Here is a 17,810-nt window from a genome sequence, read left to right as displayed (position 1 = left end):
TCGCAGTGGATTTCTGTTACTTTCGGTTTTAGTAGAGAGTTAAGGATGCAGATAAAATGTATTCTTGGTACGCTTGCACGAATCAATAGTAAAAATCTGCGTCGCTAGCTATTATCATTTTTTTCAATTTTAGGGTCAACGTTAAAATTGGATATGGTTAATTTCTGGCACTTCCAGTTTGAGTTTCATTCCCACCGATAAACTCGATTAACAACTTTTGACCCTGTAAGATTCCGGCCAAAATTGATGATCTATCAACTAGTTATTGAGATATTTTATCTTCTAAACAGATGGATACACATTTTTTGTCTTCCGAACGGGCATACAGAAAGTCAGGGTAAATATATAAAGAAGTTTTGGTAAAACAAATTCCTCAAATATTATAATTTTTGAAAATTAGGAATATCTTACGTATATTTGAACACGTGATATTTATTTATAACGTAAGTTTTAGGTTAGTTTCACTCAACTTTTATATTAGAACTTTATAGAGTAACAACAATAAAATGACTCATATTCCTCGATCCTAATATGCTTGTAATAGCTTCGTCGAAACAAGCGATATATTAAATTGATTTTGAGTTTAACGTCCTTTTCAGCAGCGAGGCTATATGAGACGGGACCAACTGATTAATGTGGAATCCGAACCACATTAGCTCCTGCCGGAAATCAAAGCCGGGTCTCCCACACCAAAGGCGCGCACGATAACCGCTTAACTACGAAGGAGCTCCCAAGCTATATATTGTGAGAATCGCTAGGTATTACTAGTAATTATTCTAGTATGGACACAAAAGCCGGTTTTTCTGTTGTCAGTTTTTACAAAAATTGAAACCGGTTCAGTTTTCTATCAAAAGCTAGTTTCGGTTTTAAAACTGATTATGTTTTCTACCAGAAACCAGGAGTAAAAGTGGATCTGAAAATGTAGGGGGACGGTAGGTAGCGGCATGGCGTCACTCTGCCTGCTGCTTATCTTTCCCCATTCTAATTTTTTGGAACTAGGAGGAAAGTCGTGCTTTTTTTGGAGGCGGGAGGACGGCGTCCCGTCGCGTTCCCACTCACTTTTACCCCTGTCAAAAACCGTTTTGTTTTTCTATCAAATTGGTTTGTAGAACAACCGAAACCAGTTTCGGTGAAAAACCAAACCAATTTTGGAGAAAACTGAAACTTTGGTTTTTGGGATTTCGGTTTTTGTAGAAACCGGTTTCTAGTTTATATAAAACCTGTTTTGTCCATCCCTAGTTACCATACGTCAGCATTTACGCGGACGTGTCGTCATTTTAAGAGTAAAAATTTTCATTCACATACATTTTCCGAACAATATTGCAACATTGTTTTGTGAACAGGGGTACTATCATATATAAATATTTAAAGGGTTAAATCTAAGCACACAGTGATTCTATTTCTTATTATTTGATTCAGGGCCAATTGGGCAATTTGGGGAATGGGATCATTTACCGCCCTCTTTCTCCAGAAAGAACAAATCTTAAAAGTCACGATTTCAAGTATGCTACCCAATCATGAACAACGAAGGGGAGGATCTTGATAGAACCGCTCTCACTCAGACAGACCTAAACACTACAAATACAATCTCGTTGTGTCTGTTTTCTCCTTTAAATAATAATCTATTATGTTAGTGAAAGATAAAGCAAACACGCCTAAAGAGGAAAGATGGTAATCCTTTTTATAGAATTCAATATCGAACTTCAATCTCAATATATCAGTTTGCAATTACAGTGAAACTAGCTCTCTCAATTTCTTGATCTTCCTTCTAAATCCTTACGATTAAAGAAGTAATGGAATTAGAAATTAGGAAGAAACGATAAGTCTCCCAGAAAATTTGCTGTGGTTCATTGGCTGAGTGCTGCGACGGTCCATAGTCCACTTGGCTAGAAACAAAGTAACTAATTTGAGTGCAGGTAAAAATAACTCATTCCTTTGTTCGTTACTAACAATTTTAAAAAAAAATGTTTCTACCTTTATTGATAAGGAAGTTATTTGTGACAAAGGCAAGACTAGTTTTCATATCAAAACAGTGATAACTAACTAAATGGAATAGGTTGTTCGCTACTGTTCGAGAATTGAGTTCTTGTATTTGACACCAATCAAGCCATTCATGCTGGTATTTGTCTGACCATTTGCTTTAGCACTGTCGATGTGACAAACTAATGCGACTTAAACATGATTTATGAATGTAGTATTCAAAAAGGCCAGCTTAGGAAATTTAACTACCATCATCATGAAGTCTGCTTCCAACAATAAATATTTATTTTAAATAATATAGTTCTGGCATATTTTCCCGACCCTCGAAACTTGCCGGACCTGTGCTTACTCATATGCTTTCAGGACATCAACCAAGTAAGAACATTCAGGCACATTTTGGCAGTTCATAATATATTAACCCTAAATATTATCTCTTTACTCTAATTATAAAATATTCTAGTGCTATAAAAAGAAAAATATATACTGATGACACATGGTTAAAAAATATCAGTAAGTTAATAGTAATAAAATTGTTACAGTTATAGCTTACCCCTTCTTCTTGTAATGATATCATTATCAGTTCTCGCCACTACTGGGTCAATCACTAAAGCTACAAAACAATGAACAACAACAATAAGCATCACGAAACAACACTTAGCTGGAAGACGCCTACAATGGTCTTTGTTAGCACCACGTGCATAGCTGTTGCTAGTACACGCATCACTTGACTTAATAAGTACCATGGCATCGCGCGGCGTGTCATCCCTTTTGCATATGCAATGATGCACTTTTCTCATACGTATACACACCTGGCTTCATCAAAAATCCTTCCAGAAAAAAGTAGGCGTGTATTATATCACGATTATACGAACACTGCTCATTTATTGCGGCTGTTGCTTGCTTTAGAAACTTCGCTGCGAGTATTGCTGCCTTCCAGGCAGAGGACAAGACTGGATTGGTGTATTTATGTGTGTAGATGTATATGTGTATAGGTGTGTGTGTTTTGCCTGCTTTACCACCTTCCCCAAACACTCCTCTTCCTTCCACGCTTACTTCTTTCCTCCAGGATTTCCAAACCTAAGTGTTTGTCGACTAGAAGCAACGGAATCCCTTGGGGCTCTTAATGAAATTGTAATGTAGGTTCTACAATGGAATATATACACACTACTTACTTACATCTTCAAGTACTTGGAGTAAGACTTATTAAATGACATTCTTGCACGTCATTATATAGTCATCATCATCAATAGAATGTGGGAGCTAATTTCGTATTAACTTCCTCGTTTTTGGTAAAATCCACTACACTAACGATTACTGTACTCTAATTCACTTCAAAGCTAGTATTCCTCAACTTCTAGTAAAAATCAATTTTAAATGTATTTTTATCTACATGTAATATCATCAGAAGCTTAGTGGTTTGGTAGTGGAACGATTACTTCTGATGCGAGAGGTCGTAAGTTCGAAGTCATCCCACGATTATAAGATCATGCTGGACAGTATCAAGCTGGTGGTTATTGTGAAAAGTGCTAGACTGACAAGTACAAAACGTGACCAGCGCGTTCGAGTATCATGCATTATGTTATATGAGAAAAATGAAATAAAATCCTTGACATTTCACGGTTATCCTTTTAGTGAATGACTATGAAAGAACTGGTGGAATGCAAATTTGGAGAAAAAAAAACAACGGGAGAACCCCGAGCTGAACCATAGACACAATATTGTACACTACAAACTCCACAGACTATGATAGAATCAAGGATCCTTCATACCAGAGATGAGTGTTCTACTACTAAGCCACCGCATCTGTGAATTTCCTTGATAATTTCAGACTTTACCTCATTGTTTCTCTTAATTGTCTTTTGGGTTTGGTGTAGGATGCAAAATTTAAATAAACAAACAAGAGCTTTTAGCTTACAGACCATGACTGATCCTGTTAAATTACAGGTATATACAGATTTCCTTAGTTAACAACGTTTAGGAAGTAAAAACATTTTAAAACATGTGTGTGGACTATAATGAAAAAAAAAAAAAAGTAGCTGAGTAGAACTACAAACGAACTAGAAAATGTAAACAAAAAATGGAGAAATACTCCGAAATAGGGTGCTGCATGAGAAGAAATTATCTTATAGGGATTCTTCAAAAGAAGATACATAATACAATATAGAGGGTGAAACAAGAATGTTGTCATTCAGATGTGGTAGGATTAGGATTAGGAATTAGATTTCTGGGCTTTCGACATCTAAGGCCATTTAGCCCGTCACGTATATGAGAGTTGAGTTGAGTTGATTTTAACGTCCCGTTCAGCAGCGAGGGTATATGAGACGTGGACCTACTGATTAACGTGGAATCCGAACCACATGAGCTTCCGCCGGGAATAGAACCTGGGTCCCACGCCAAAGCCGCGTACGCTAACCGCTTAGCCACGGAGGAGCTGTCACGTATACGAGATAACGTCAATCGGCGAGCACACTATCTGATGAAAGGAAGAAAGGATTGGAGCGGCCTGGGACCTGTATGTTAGGTACCATCCCGGCGTTTGAGTAGTGTGAATGAGGGAAATCCAGGAAAACCTCACTCAAGAAGGTTGGCCTGAAAAAGCCATTACACTTTTTTCGACCGAGTGTCCCCACCGGGAATAGAACCCAGAACCGCTCTTACCGAAGGCAAGAGCGTTAGGGACTACGCTAGATGTGTGGTATTAATGGTAGCAAATGTTAGAGAAACAAATGGATTAGAAGAGGACTGCAGCGGATGTTCTAAATCTTTGACAACAAATATATTAGTGATGATAAAATCCCTATGAACGTTACAATGACGAAAATGGTTAATGATTAGCTTGTCATCATCCACGTCCTAACATTGTATTCTAACTAGAACGTTTATATTTACAGTCTTCATTAATATGAGAATCTTCTTAAAGTAAAATCTTCTCGTAGTCAAGTAGAACTCTTCACCTTTATTGCGGAAGACCTGATCTCTATTCTGGAGCCCATGTTAGGTGTAATTCATGTTTCATCTAGATTCGCTGTCGAAAAGGTAACGTTAAGCTCCAAAAACCAATCTGTTTGGGGTAAGGGAAAATAGTAGCCGTCCTAACCAAACAAACATAGAAACGTTTCTTTGGATATCTAAGGGACGTTAGTACCGGGTAGAGTAGCCCACGAGACAAGGTAAGACGGTAAATTAGGTATTCTCGTCTCGTCTCGTAAAATTTGTAGAAATATCGCCTCGTCTCGTAAAATTTGTAGAAATATCGCCTCGTCTCGTAAAATTTGTAGAAATATCGCCTCGTCTCGATTCTCCAAAACCTTTTCGCGTCTCGTCTCGATTCTGAAAAAGCTTTTCTCGGCTCGGTCGAACATTTTCGCGATTCGTTTTGCAAAATTTGTGTACAAAATTTGTCTGATTTTTTTCTTAATTCTACTCACTGGCGCAAATCCCGAACGAGATGAGGGGGACATGTCCCTTCCAATCTTGGAACTGGGGAGACTGTCCCCCAATTATCCGATTTAAAATGTGTTTTTTTTGGGGGGAGGAGAGAGAAATGTGATGATTTGTGTCCGATTGCCGCAAAGGAAAGTGAGATGATATTGATGTCCCCTCCCCCAGCATAAGCCTCAACTCTGCTCGCCTCCCAATCTGCTCCCTTGATCCTCCACAGCATTGTTTTTCAACTTCATAAATATTTTGAACATCGCTTTAAAAAAAATTATGGGAACGGTCTTACTCATCTCCGCTCCCCCTCCCCTCCCCAATGTCGAAGACAGATTTGCGCAGCTGATTCTACCTAGAAGTTATCAGAATTCTTCCATGTTACGAGATGTCCACTTAAAATATCATATAACAACTTTTAAACCATATTTATTATTATAAATAAAAGCCAGAATAGAAATGGTGAAATAAATTTCTACGAGGAAGAAAAGCATATTTGTGCGTGTTTGAATAAACCGTTTTTAAAAAAAACTATAAAATGCTTTGTGTGAGTATTGTACGGTTTGAAAATACGAGGATGACACAAAACGCATTAGAAACGACTATCGATATTCTCGAAATTTGGGCGTGGAGACGAGTGTGTGGAAAACTTACTGAAACGAAGAGAGAGAGAGAGGGGGAGAGAGAAAAATGAGTGAAAATAATAAAAACGAAGGAAATAAACTTATTATGCCATTTATATATTCGACATAATCTTCAGCGAGATGTTTGTAATTCAATAAATAATACTTTTATACTACGTCCGCGGTTTATTTTGTTAGAGCCTAATTTACACCTCTGACGATAAAAACGATCAGATGTCTTTGAAACATTAGATATAATAGAATACAACTGGGATGAAATTGTCTAGAAAGTATTAAGCCTTCTGAGATCAACACTGAGATTACATTTATAATTAACTGAAATAACATAAAAACCAGAAATGTGTCATTTTGTTCGATGACCTTTCACCACTTTTCCAGCAACATCGTAATCTCGTCGCTACAGAACTCATTTTCAAGTTATTTTTTTTTTTTTTTTTTTTTTTAACATGACACGTGATTTTTCACAGGCCTCTTTTGAAACTAACTTAATACCACTTAGAGAATTCTGCAGAGACCGAAACAGATAATAGTATGTCACTAGATGGCGGAAGGATGAACGGAGGATGGATTAAAATCACTTAGCCAATTTCTTTCAATTTCTGACGGTAATTTTCTGTATTAGCTGGGTGCATAGGCGCCCAAAGAATATTTTCTAGGGGGCTCAAACCCTTGGTTACTATATTAGGTTTGGTATATTTTTTTTATTTGTGGCTCGTGCCCCTCCTTGCCCTCCTCTTCGGACGCTCATGGCTGGGTGTGCTATATTATGAGCTGCTCCAGTCAACCAACCATTATTGGGCTACGCTACCAATAGGGATGTGCACGAGTCGAGTCGAGTCGAGATTTAAGCCTGTCTTGACTCGTCTCGAGAAAATGTTGTCTCGACTCGAAAATAATGTTTCTGTCTCGACTCGACTCGGATTTAAGACGAGACGTCTCGCAATTCGAATTGAGACAAAATATATCAGTTAAAATATACGCACATATTAGCCAGAACATTATGACTACCTACCTAATGTCCACCTTTGGCACGGATAACAACGGTGACGCGTCTTGACATGGACGCAATGGTCCTTGGTAGTTGGTTGTTGAAGAGAGTTGGCACCACATGTGCACACAGGTCACCTAATTCTCGTAAATTAATGGGAGGTGGACGATGCGCTGTGACGTCACGTTCAATCACATCCCAGATGTGTTCAATTGGGTTCAGACCCGGCGAGTTGAGGGCCAGCACATCACTTGGAACTCGCCCCTGTTTTCTCGGACCACTCGATCACACTCCTGGCCTTGTGACATTGTGCATTATTATTATTATTATTATTATTATTATTATTATTATTATTATTATTATTATTATTATTATTATTATTATTATTATTATTATTATTATATAAAGTACAATCAAATATCACGACATTAATTATTAGTTGTAATTAAATGAATTGAGCTAAAAAGTTACATCTTGATCTCGAAAGATTAACTATTAAGTTTATGCGTTCTCTATCTTTCTATAGTAATAAATGCTGGAATTGGTTTCAAGGCGTTTCTGAGTGAATACTTTCTTCAAAATAATATTTAAAAATATAGAAAGATTTTCGAGACATTCGAGTCGAGTAGAGTCGAAATTTTTACGAGCAGTCTCGACTCGACTCGAAAATTCGAGTCAAGAAATAAGTTTATCTCGAATTTTACAAGGTACTTCTCGACTCGAATTCGAGTCGAGCCGAATTGAGATTCGAGACATGTTTCGACTCGTGCGCATCCCTAGCTACCAACAAAGTTGATGCAATTGAGCCAAGCATTGAATCAAAACCGGCCGGATTACGCGAAAAGAGATGGTAAAATGATCTACCAGCCGGACAACACTCGACTTCATATTGCGGAACCGATGAAGGAAACGAAAGAAGAGTTAAACTTACGCGTAGATGTCCTACCATACCTCCTATATTCGCGAAATATTTCTCCTTCCGATTAAAATCTATTTTGATCAATGACTCGTGACTTGTCGGAGGGCGCTTCCATTCTTATGAGGATACCAAACAATGGGTCGATTCGTGGATACCCTCTAAAGATGTGTCGTTCTTTCAATAAGCAACTCACCTATTACTAGAAAGATGGGGAAAAGTAGTAGCTAGCGATGAACATTATTTTGAATAAACAATTTGTAACTACTTTTTCACAATAAAACTGTATTGTTACCAACAAATTCCACAAAATTAATGCATACTCCCAATATTTAGAAATTTCATTTAATATAACAAAAAGTTTCAGGTTCTTTGCTTTAAATTGATTTCAATAATAAAACAAAAAACATTATGGTTTGAACTGTGCACCAATAGAATTGTGGTAAAGGAGCCACAAATACGTAACAGTAACCTACCCCTTTTAGACGCAATTGCTTAAGGACATCCTTTGACTGGCATTTTAATTTACATTATTGCAAGGTTAACACTTTTCGTTGAAATCTTGACGCATTAAGAGGTTGTTACCGATTTAGAATTCACGCTTCTGGCGTTAACACGGTTAAAGAAAGCATAGCCTTAACAAGGCTGCTCCGCCCTAACTCAAGGCATTAAAACCACCTTCGCACATGCAACTTGCAGCATCAAGCTTGTTAAGACATATCGCAAGGTTCGTCACAAGAGCATGAGAGGAATGCCGAAAGCCTCTTTTCAATTTCAATCACCGGCTGGTCGTTGGCAGCCATTAAGAAAAAGGAGAAAAAGTTTCGTATAAGATATCCAAAATTCAGCAAGTCATCACATTACATCGGAAGATGACAGCTATGAACTAATTGTAATTTCGTTTTGTTTTTACTCTATTTAAAAATAATTTATTTTTCTAGTGCATTCTTATCTATACAGAACATTTACTGTGTACTAGCAACTGAAGGATAGTACAGGAAGATCCTGTTAAGCACCATTGGGAGAATTTTACAGTAAATATTGTCGATGGCACTTGTCTATTTATATGGAAATTTTTGTTCTTCAAACCATCGTTGATGCTCTAAAATGTCGCATAAAAAAAAAGGCATGTTCAGTTTTTCTTTTTCCATAATTTTGTAATCAAAATTACAGGAAGTAACTTCTTTAAAAACGTCGCACTAACAGCAAGAGTTAGTTATAACCAATTATCAAAGCAGTTTGGATTTGGGCATCGATATGGCCTGCGCGATGTTTTGATTCATTCTTGTACTATTCGACGAGTCGAACAGAGCGGTACCAAAATTTTTGAAATCTGAAGTCAGCAACATAAGGAAAATCAATGTTGAATATAGGGATACAGAAAAGAAATCCACACGCGGCCCGATCATTGGAAGACCTATTTTGAGGAGTCAAATAGCTTCCCTTAGCGATTTTTTTAAAAAAGCAAAATTCAAAATATGAAATGTTCAAGTCTTATGGTGAGTTCCCTCGCCCTTCTCGTCCCACAGGATTGAATTTGACATTTAGTTTCCTGTTTAGCTTGCGAAGCAATATGACACATATACCTATAGCTTAAAGTGGGATCCGAACCACATGAGCTCTCGCCGGGATCGAACCCGTTTCTTCCACACCAAAGGCGCGTACGTTATGCATATAGCCACTTCGGAGTTCGCCCTTAATCTCCAAGAAAGTGTTCAATTTAAACTTACGCTTACAAATATATGTATTAATACGCAAACTCAGGAACCGGGAATAATGAAGAAAATCATTTAAAAAACTGCATATAGAAAGAAAACAGGGGGTTGTAACTGCAGAGGTGTAACTTAGACATATTCTTTAAGAGAGGGCAAAAGACGCCCAAGAAATAACATTTTAGAAAATTCACGATACTGTTAATTTATACTGTTATGTGCTGACCAGCCAGAACATTATGACCACCTACCTAATCTCTGATATGCTCACTTTTGGCTCGCAAGACAGTAGCAATGTGGTTTGGCATGGAAGAAATGAGACCTTGGTAGGTGGCTGGGTGGTATACCACATCTGCACACATATCACTTCGTTCTTGCAAATTTCGTGGATCAGAGCAATGAGCTCAATCTGAATTTCAACGACAACCTAAATTATTCAATTGGGTTACGATCGGGTGAGTTCGGGGCCTTGCCACTGAGCTCCTAGCACAACATTCGCCTTGTGACAACGAGCATTGTCTTGCAAACTGATAATATGACCGACATGAATGAGTGTACATGATCAGCAATGATCTGCTGATAATTTGAATCTGTCATTATATATTCATACACAATGTTGGGCTCATGGAAGACCATATTAAGGTTCCCCAAATCATAACGGAGCCACCACCGGCCTGTCGTCATCGTACTTTGTACATCTCCAAAAAATAAAATGAAACCTTTTAGTTTAACGTCCCACATAAATGCCGCTTAAACTAAGGGAGATGATGAAGGCAAGTGAATGATGATGGAAAAAATAGTGGAATGAGAATGTGAGAGGAAACGAGAGTACCCCGAGGAAACTCCCGGACACGATATTGTCTAGCACAAACCTACTTGGCTGGGGGTCGAACCAGGGACCCCACACATCAGAGGTACACGTCTCAAACAGCTGTTTTCCCGGAGGACGACGGATTCCGATGCAATCATTGATGTGATTGTGGCAGGATCATGATTCATTTAATAAGCCAACATCGTGCCATTGTTGGTCTATCCAATGACAATAAGCATGTGCTTTTCAAGTCGGCGGTTAACATTGGTGCACGTGTGGGACGTCGGCTGCGGAGACCATATCTAACTGTATGCTTACACACATTTGAGCTTTGTCCACTGTTAGTCTGTTAAAGTACACTGTTAAATGTATCACAGTTTGCGCCCTACCATGACTTACCGACCACGACAGTCTGTGACGTCCGACTTTTTAGATGAGGTGTAGTCGCCCCATGTCTTGTGGATTGGTGCTGTTTTGCAGTCTTTCTCAGATCTTTGGAAGACACTAACCACAATAGCTCGCGAACACTCGACACATCGCAGTGTTTCCGATGTGCAACTTCCCACTCGCCTATGGGAAGCGTTACGCAGGCCAATCAAGTGAGATCTCTGTCGCTATATTATAAGCGGTTTTACTGTGCCTCTTTACTCTTTAATCAGTCCAACGTTTTTGTCCAAAAATTAGCGGTCGGTTATATCGTTTCGGCTGATCAGTGTAAACAAGAGTGCAAGTGAATGACTCACCTCCACTCAGGTAATACTACCATAGGTAGAGAAGAGAAATTTAGACAAAATACTTGTATCATAAGAACCAGTTATAGGGAAAGCTTTTTGAAAATACAGCGTGGTCCGGAAGTGGGCGTACCCCTAATTGGAGACAATGTTAATGGACATTCTTAAATGGAGATGCTTAATGTGTTGTTGGTGCCTCAACTGGAAGAAAATGGTGTTAAGGCACTGTTGTGATACAGCAGGAGCACCAGCCCACTTCGCGATTCGCATGCGCAATTACCTAAATCAGACGTTTCTTGGCCACTGGATTAGAAGAGGTTGTGCATCTTCACCAGTTCCCTTTGCCTGGCCTCCAAGAAGTCCCGATCTGACAACACCAGACAATGCTCTCTGGGGTTTCATAAAGCAACAAGTAAGAAACACTCGATATCACACAACGCAGGAATTACGAGCAGCTGTGGAACACGCCTTCACCCTCATGACTTCGGAGTATCTCCGCAAAACATCTGCGAGAACTTGTCGCAGAATTCAGCTGTGTTACGACATGGATAGTGATCATACCGATGTTTATGACTCTTAAGACTTCAAGGTAACTGTGTATAGACATTCTACAATAACTAACACTATACTGTTGAAACTAAATTGGGGGTACGCTCACTTTCGAACTACCCTGCTAAGAAGGTAAAGTTTTTTTTTTTTTCAGGAGTATCGTATCTCACGAATTCCTGAAGCTAGAGAGATGAAACGTAGCATATAAACTCTTCATTGAAAATAAGAATACATGTTTCAGCGTTTTTGAGAATTATGCCCCTAAAGGGGAAACGTAGACATTACTAAAATCCTCACATTGCACTTTGTTAATCAGAAAGTGCCGAATGAGAGTATTCGCTTAAGCAGGGCGCGAAATCCTGGGGGGATGAGGGGGAATTTCCCCTCACTGTTTTTTGGAAAATAATCCCCCCCCCCCGCAGTTACTGGGGAAAAGAGAATATGCAGGTATTTGTAAGAAGTTATACATATTTCTTGAAAATGAAACGTAGTTTCCCTACAAAATACTTTCAAAGGCACACGTACCCCAAGAATACAAGTTCAACATACTTATCAATATATTTACAACTATTTCATTAGGAAATGTATAATGGAAGACGTCGAAGTGGTTAGCGTTAAGCAAAATTAAAAAATATAGTGAATAATTACACTGTGCTTTGATCTGGTAACTCTGAAAACAAAATAGAGATGAGATCCGAAGTAACTATTCTTTTTTGTCCTTCTATTACTAAGGGGATCATACTTGAGTGCGGTGTTATTAACATCTTGAATGCAACAAAAAATGAAACGTAGGAAGTGTGCTACGAATAAGGTAATTACAAAATACTTCAACGTTAATTCTGAGTCAGACAATAAAGTTCGCGGTTACATATTACGACGCTGGTGTAGTAGGGGAGAGGGGGGTACATTTGAACATCTGTTTTCGAATATTCGTTTTTGCTTCCAAACACTCAGCAAATTTCCTCCTAGAACTGTAGCAAAAACTAAATATAATATACATTATATTTGCCATAAAATAGAGTACTTTGTTTGATCTTGTCATTCTGTGCAAGGGCGCAGGGGGTGTCGTTCAAATGTACCCCCTTGGGGGGGTAGATTTAAACAAGCATGGGGTAAATTTGAACATACGTGGGGCAGTTTTGAACAAACCATTATTTTACTACAATAATCGTTATTTTCAGGATGAATTCGTTTACGAACAACAAGGCTAATGTAACAAAGCACCATTAACGATTTAAGGCACAAGAATTAACCAATCGCGTATGGCAAGGAAATAATAATAATAGTAATAATTGCTGAAACATATATGCAGGCCCGCATTTGTATATTGTGCGCCTCTGTGCTCTAAATAATTTGCCTCCCCTTCGGAAACACATCTGAATTGAGTTGAATTCATAGTTTTTGGGGTCACTGAGATGAATAGTGACAGTTTTAATCCAATTCAACATCAAGGTCATAATCAACTCCCGAGTGAGGTGTGCAAGAGTTTATAAGTAATCGAAAACGACAGATATTAGTAGGGATGCACGCGAGATGAGACGAGAAATGGAAAAGTCTCGTCTCGTCTCGCAGCCCCAAATGTTGGTCTCGTTTCGCGTCTCGCCTCGTCTCGCAAATGTGAAGTCTCTATGGCATGGTCGCATGGTCTCGCAGTCTCGCATATATTATGGGTCAAAATTTTGCAATGTATTATTCTATGGCTGTTTATGAATGATGATGTGATGTTCTGTCCGAAGGCAGGTATTTGACCTAAAAGTCCCTTGTCAAGGTGAATCCATGGTGGTTTGCAATTCCTTTCCATGGGATGAATGTTCATAACATCCTAAGGAGACGGAACCTAGAGTTCAACATGGTATCCGAATTTGTGTCCCCTTCGCTCCAAATTAAAAGAAAAGTTGTGCTGGAATTTGATTGCTGGACCATTAATTTTCGTCAAATTACTAGCATAATTTACAGCAAAACCAGCATAAATTGTTACTGGATCCAACATTGTTTTCCAGCTTAGAGGTCTCCAGCAATATTTTCCAGTATGGCATGCGGGCACATTTTTGCCCCGAAAAAAAGTCGCCAATGTAGTTAGGATATAAAGAATATAACGTTTCCGTATATGTTTTTTCTAAACTCATTGAACCAAATCCGAATCCTTTTACTATATCTATATGTTTTTTTTTAAAATTGCTAGTCGTAGTTACTAGCTACCTCTAAGAGCGTTACGCCCTCTTTGAGGTGCGTGGTGGGAAGGAAGAAAGGAAAGCTATGGGAAAGAGATTGGTGAGCTAAGAGATTTTATTTTATTTCATTATCATATCGATTTCATAATCTTGTAAAAGGTCAGACTTAAGGAACTTCGTTCCTTAACATGAGGTGTGGAAGGAAAGGAGAAGAAACATATGTATATTTACACATAAAACATATTTATATTTATACACAGTAAACAATGTAACATATTAATATAATAATATAACTTAATAATCGCGAAAATAACGAAATAACAAATGATGTTGGAACATCGAGAAAACGGCAGCCACTATGATGAGAGAGTTAAGGCATGGTAATTGTTAAAATGTAACATGTAAAATGGAGATGAGGTATGAAGCGAGGTGCATTACACAGGACAACACATAGGTTCTGTTAGTGAGACAAATGAAGTCATTTTCTGCCTAGGGGCAGCTCTAGGCGATAATGAGAGACGAAGGGAGCCCAAGTTAGACACAAAAGGAATTACTGTGCAGGAAAAGATGGATGGATGAAAGGAAGATGTTCATGAAGAATGTAATCTCCAATGACTAATAATAAGGGACCTCCGGGCGGTAAAGTATAATGGTATAGGGTGAACAGTAGCGATAATGGAGGATGAAGATGTCTGTGTGGCGTAGGGTGGAGTGCGAGATGATGCATTGCGTCTTGAAGTAAGGAATGCTGACTGTCTAGGCGTTTACTGATATAGGTAAGGAGAAGTTTCTCGATGTGATACTGTAAAGTTGGGAATGAAATAAGGCGGTATAAATCCTGAGTTGGGCTAGGTAATCGGATGCGGAAGGCGATGCGAAAAGCGTGATGTTCAAGGATTAGCAGCTTATTATAGAATTTAGGTGGAGCGGCTACCCATGCGGTAAAGCCATAAGTTAATATTGGACGAATGAACACTTTATAAGTATTTAGAATGGTGTGCGGTCGAAGGCCCCAGGTAGTACCTGTCAAGCTCTTTAACAAATTGAGCCGATTGTAAGCTTTAAGAGTGACATGTTCCAGGTGTTTAGTCCAAGTTAGGTGTCTGTCGTATGTTATACCTAGATAGGTAACTGTGCGACGTGGTTGGATAGGAACGTGATCAACGTGTAACGTGAGCAGTCGTTGATTTCGATGAACTCTAGAGTAGCGTCCACGTGGTAAAAACACTATGGCTTGGGTTTTGGCCGCATTAATGGTAAATCTCCACCTAGTACACCAGGATGTAAAGCGATCTATTGCGGTTTGGAGGAGAAGGTTGATCTGTTGGATAGTGGTAGCAAGAGTGAGGAATGCCGTATCGTCGGCGTATTGAAATAAATGAGTACGTTCGGGCAGTCCAGGCATATCGGAGACATAAAGAAGGTACAATAAGGGTGACAAAGCTGAGCTCTGTGGTACACCGGAAAGAAGAAAAATGGGATGAGATAAACAGTCATGAAATGAAATGTATGCCAGTCGATTAGTAATGAAATTATAGGTGAGCCGAATGTATACTATGGGCAAGCGAAGTTGTAGTAGCTTATAGATAAGTCCAGTATGCCACACTTTATCAAAAGCTTTTTCTAAATCAAAGAGGATTAAACAAGAAGGTTGGTTTGAATTGTAGTGTTCTGTGATAAGAGTTATGAGTCGGAGAAGTTGATCGTTTATGGAGAAGGATGGTCTAAAGCCAGCTTGTGTGAAAGGAATGATATTGTGGTCGTTCAGATAAGCATGTAAGCGTTTGACTAGAATACGTTCAAAGATCTTACTAAGTGCAGAGATCAGTTGTATAGGTCGATATGAGGTAATATCCTGAGGAGACTTGTTAGGCTTTGGAAACATTAACGTTTTGGATGTTTTCCAGGGCAAAGGATAGTATCGAGTGCTTAAGATAAAGGTATAGATAGTAGCTAGTAATACTAGTAATGGTATAGGACATTCTTTAATATGGCGGTAAGTGATAGTGTCAAAGCCGGGAGCTGTGTTGCGTTTATTTTGAGTGACGGAAGTTATGTCCTGTACGGTGATAGGGGCCAGGATAGGTGTATTTTGTAATAAGACATTGTGAAGGTTCGGTTGAAGGAGAGATGATGATAGGTTGAGAGTATCTGCAACGTGTGAGGCGTTACCTAGCGTAGTTGGAGTGAAAATCTGTTGTAAGTGGTCAGCAAAGGCGTCAGCTTTGTCTTTGTCTGTTGAGAGAGCATTGTTGGCGGTTAAGACTGGATACGGAGTTTTGGAGAATTTGCCACATAACGCATTGAAGCGAGTCCAATATTTACTAGGGTGTGATACGTCGGAAAGAGAGTTACATGTTTTCACCCAACATCGTAGTTTATAGGCTTTGATATAATTTTTGACCGTGCGTTGGAGTTCCTGTGGTGTCTCAGTGCGTCTGGATTTCGGGTCCGTAGAAATTCTCTATAAAACTGTCGTGAACGACGAATCAAGGTAAGGTATTGGGGTGTAGGGTAGGATGATATGGCTTAGCTGTAGTAGTGGGTATATATAACGAGCTGGCTTCTTGTATGGTAGTTGTAATAGTGTCAATAGTGGTGTATAAGGTCTCTTCAGAGGTGGGCTCAATGAGATGAATGGTGCATTGAGTAATGTGATTACGGTACTCTTCCCAGTTAGCTTTGTCGTACCTAAAGCTAGTACGAGGCGGTACAAGAGAATGAGAGTTACGGACTGCGAATGGGTTGTAAATGACTTCAATTGGAGCATGATCACTGCCTAGAGTATCTAGAATTTCAACTGTACAATGTAAGATGATATTAGAAGATGCAATGACAATTTCCGGTGTTGTATTCGAAATTGGGCGAGTGGCTTGCGGCAGATCTAGTACGATACCTGTAGTGTTGGTCGTGATGAAATTGTGAAAGGTTGTTTTGTCTTGAAGTGTGCGGCTGTGCATATTGAAGTCTGCCATGATAAGGTATGTTTTGTAAGTATTTGATATATATTGTATAAATTGATGCGGAAGTGGATGACCTGGTCGTATATAGATAGTGGCTAGGGTAATGATCACGTTTTTAAAGTAAATTGTGGTAAGCAAATACTCCGGCAAAGGTGCCGTCAGATAGTGATGTTGACGATATGGTAAGTTGGGAGAAAATCCAATGGCAACACCCCTGTTGGCACGAAGAGTAGGCGAGGGATTTTCGGCATGAAGCAATATATAGCGCGGGATGCAACAACAGCGAGACTGCGTTAAAAAGGTTTCATTTAGTAAGAAAGCCGTTACGTGTTCTTCAAGAAGTTGTTCAAATAGAAGTTTGTTTTTCGACAAAGAACGAATGTTTAGAAACAGAAAAACCAAAGCCATGATGAGGTTATGGGTTCGATATATCTTGTGATTTATGAAAGTGAACGGTGTAGCCAGAGTACGTAGCTGTGAAGGTGATATGAAACGTCATTTTGGCTGCATGGATGATTTGTTGTAGTATGTGTGGTCGCATGAATGGATGTATGTTCTGAAGCGAGAGTGTTATGAAAGTGAGAAGTTGATCAAGGGTAACTGGTGATTCAAGCGGATGAGGTGTGTCAGGAGCCTGTGCCGGAGGTCGCAAAGGAACTATGAGTTCAGGATGTTCTTGAGCTGGTTCCGGTTTTGCCTTGCATTTATAGCTATACGTCGGGTATTGTTCGTTACAGGTGGCGCATTGCGGTGGCTGTTGGAGATTGGTGCAAGTGCGAGTGTTATGATGACCAGCACAGTAACCACATTTAATTGGATTCTTACAATCACTGGTGAGATGAGAGTTATAGATCTGGTAACGTTCGCATCGAATCGGCATAGGAGCTGAAGATCTAGAAGGCTCTACTCGATG

The 17,810-nt window shown here is 39.1% G+C and overlaps 1 protein-coding gene across 3 annotated transcripts in view; it reads right to left on the bottom strand.

Annotated features, from left to right (window-relative positions):
* Window positions 1-17,810, bottom strand: part of LOC145670263 (signal peptide, CUB and EGF-like domain-containing protein 3) — a 372,945-nt gene that overhangs the window by 121,439 nt on the left and 233,696 nt on the right. Inside the window, exon 1 of one of the 3 annotated variants that reach the window (XM_081738685.1) lies at window positions 2,531-2,775. The exons of the other annotated variants lie outside the window; for them this stretch is intronic. Coding sequence (XP_081594811.1) covers window positions 2,531-2,723 — 193 coding nt within the window. The 5' untranslated portion in view covers window positions 2,724-2,775. Of the gene's footprint in view, window positions 1-2,530; window positions 2,776-17,810 lie in introns of those variants that run through there. 3 annotated transcript variants of the gene reach the window in all.

Source organism: Thermobia domestica, chromosome 14 (assembly GCF_964235325.1).
Source record: "Thermobia domestica chromosome 14, izTheDome1.hap1.1, whole genome shotgun sequence".
Classification (NCBI taxonomy): domain Eukaryota; kingdom Metazoa; phylum Arthropoda; class Insecta; order Zygentoma; family Lepismatidae; genus Thermobia; species Thermobia domestica.
This window is presented reverse-complemented; position numbering and strand designations above follow the sequence as displayed.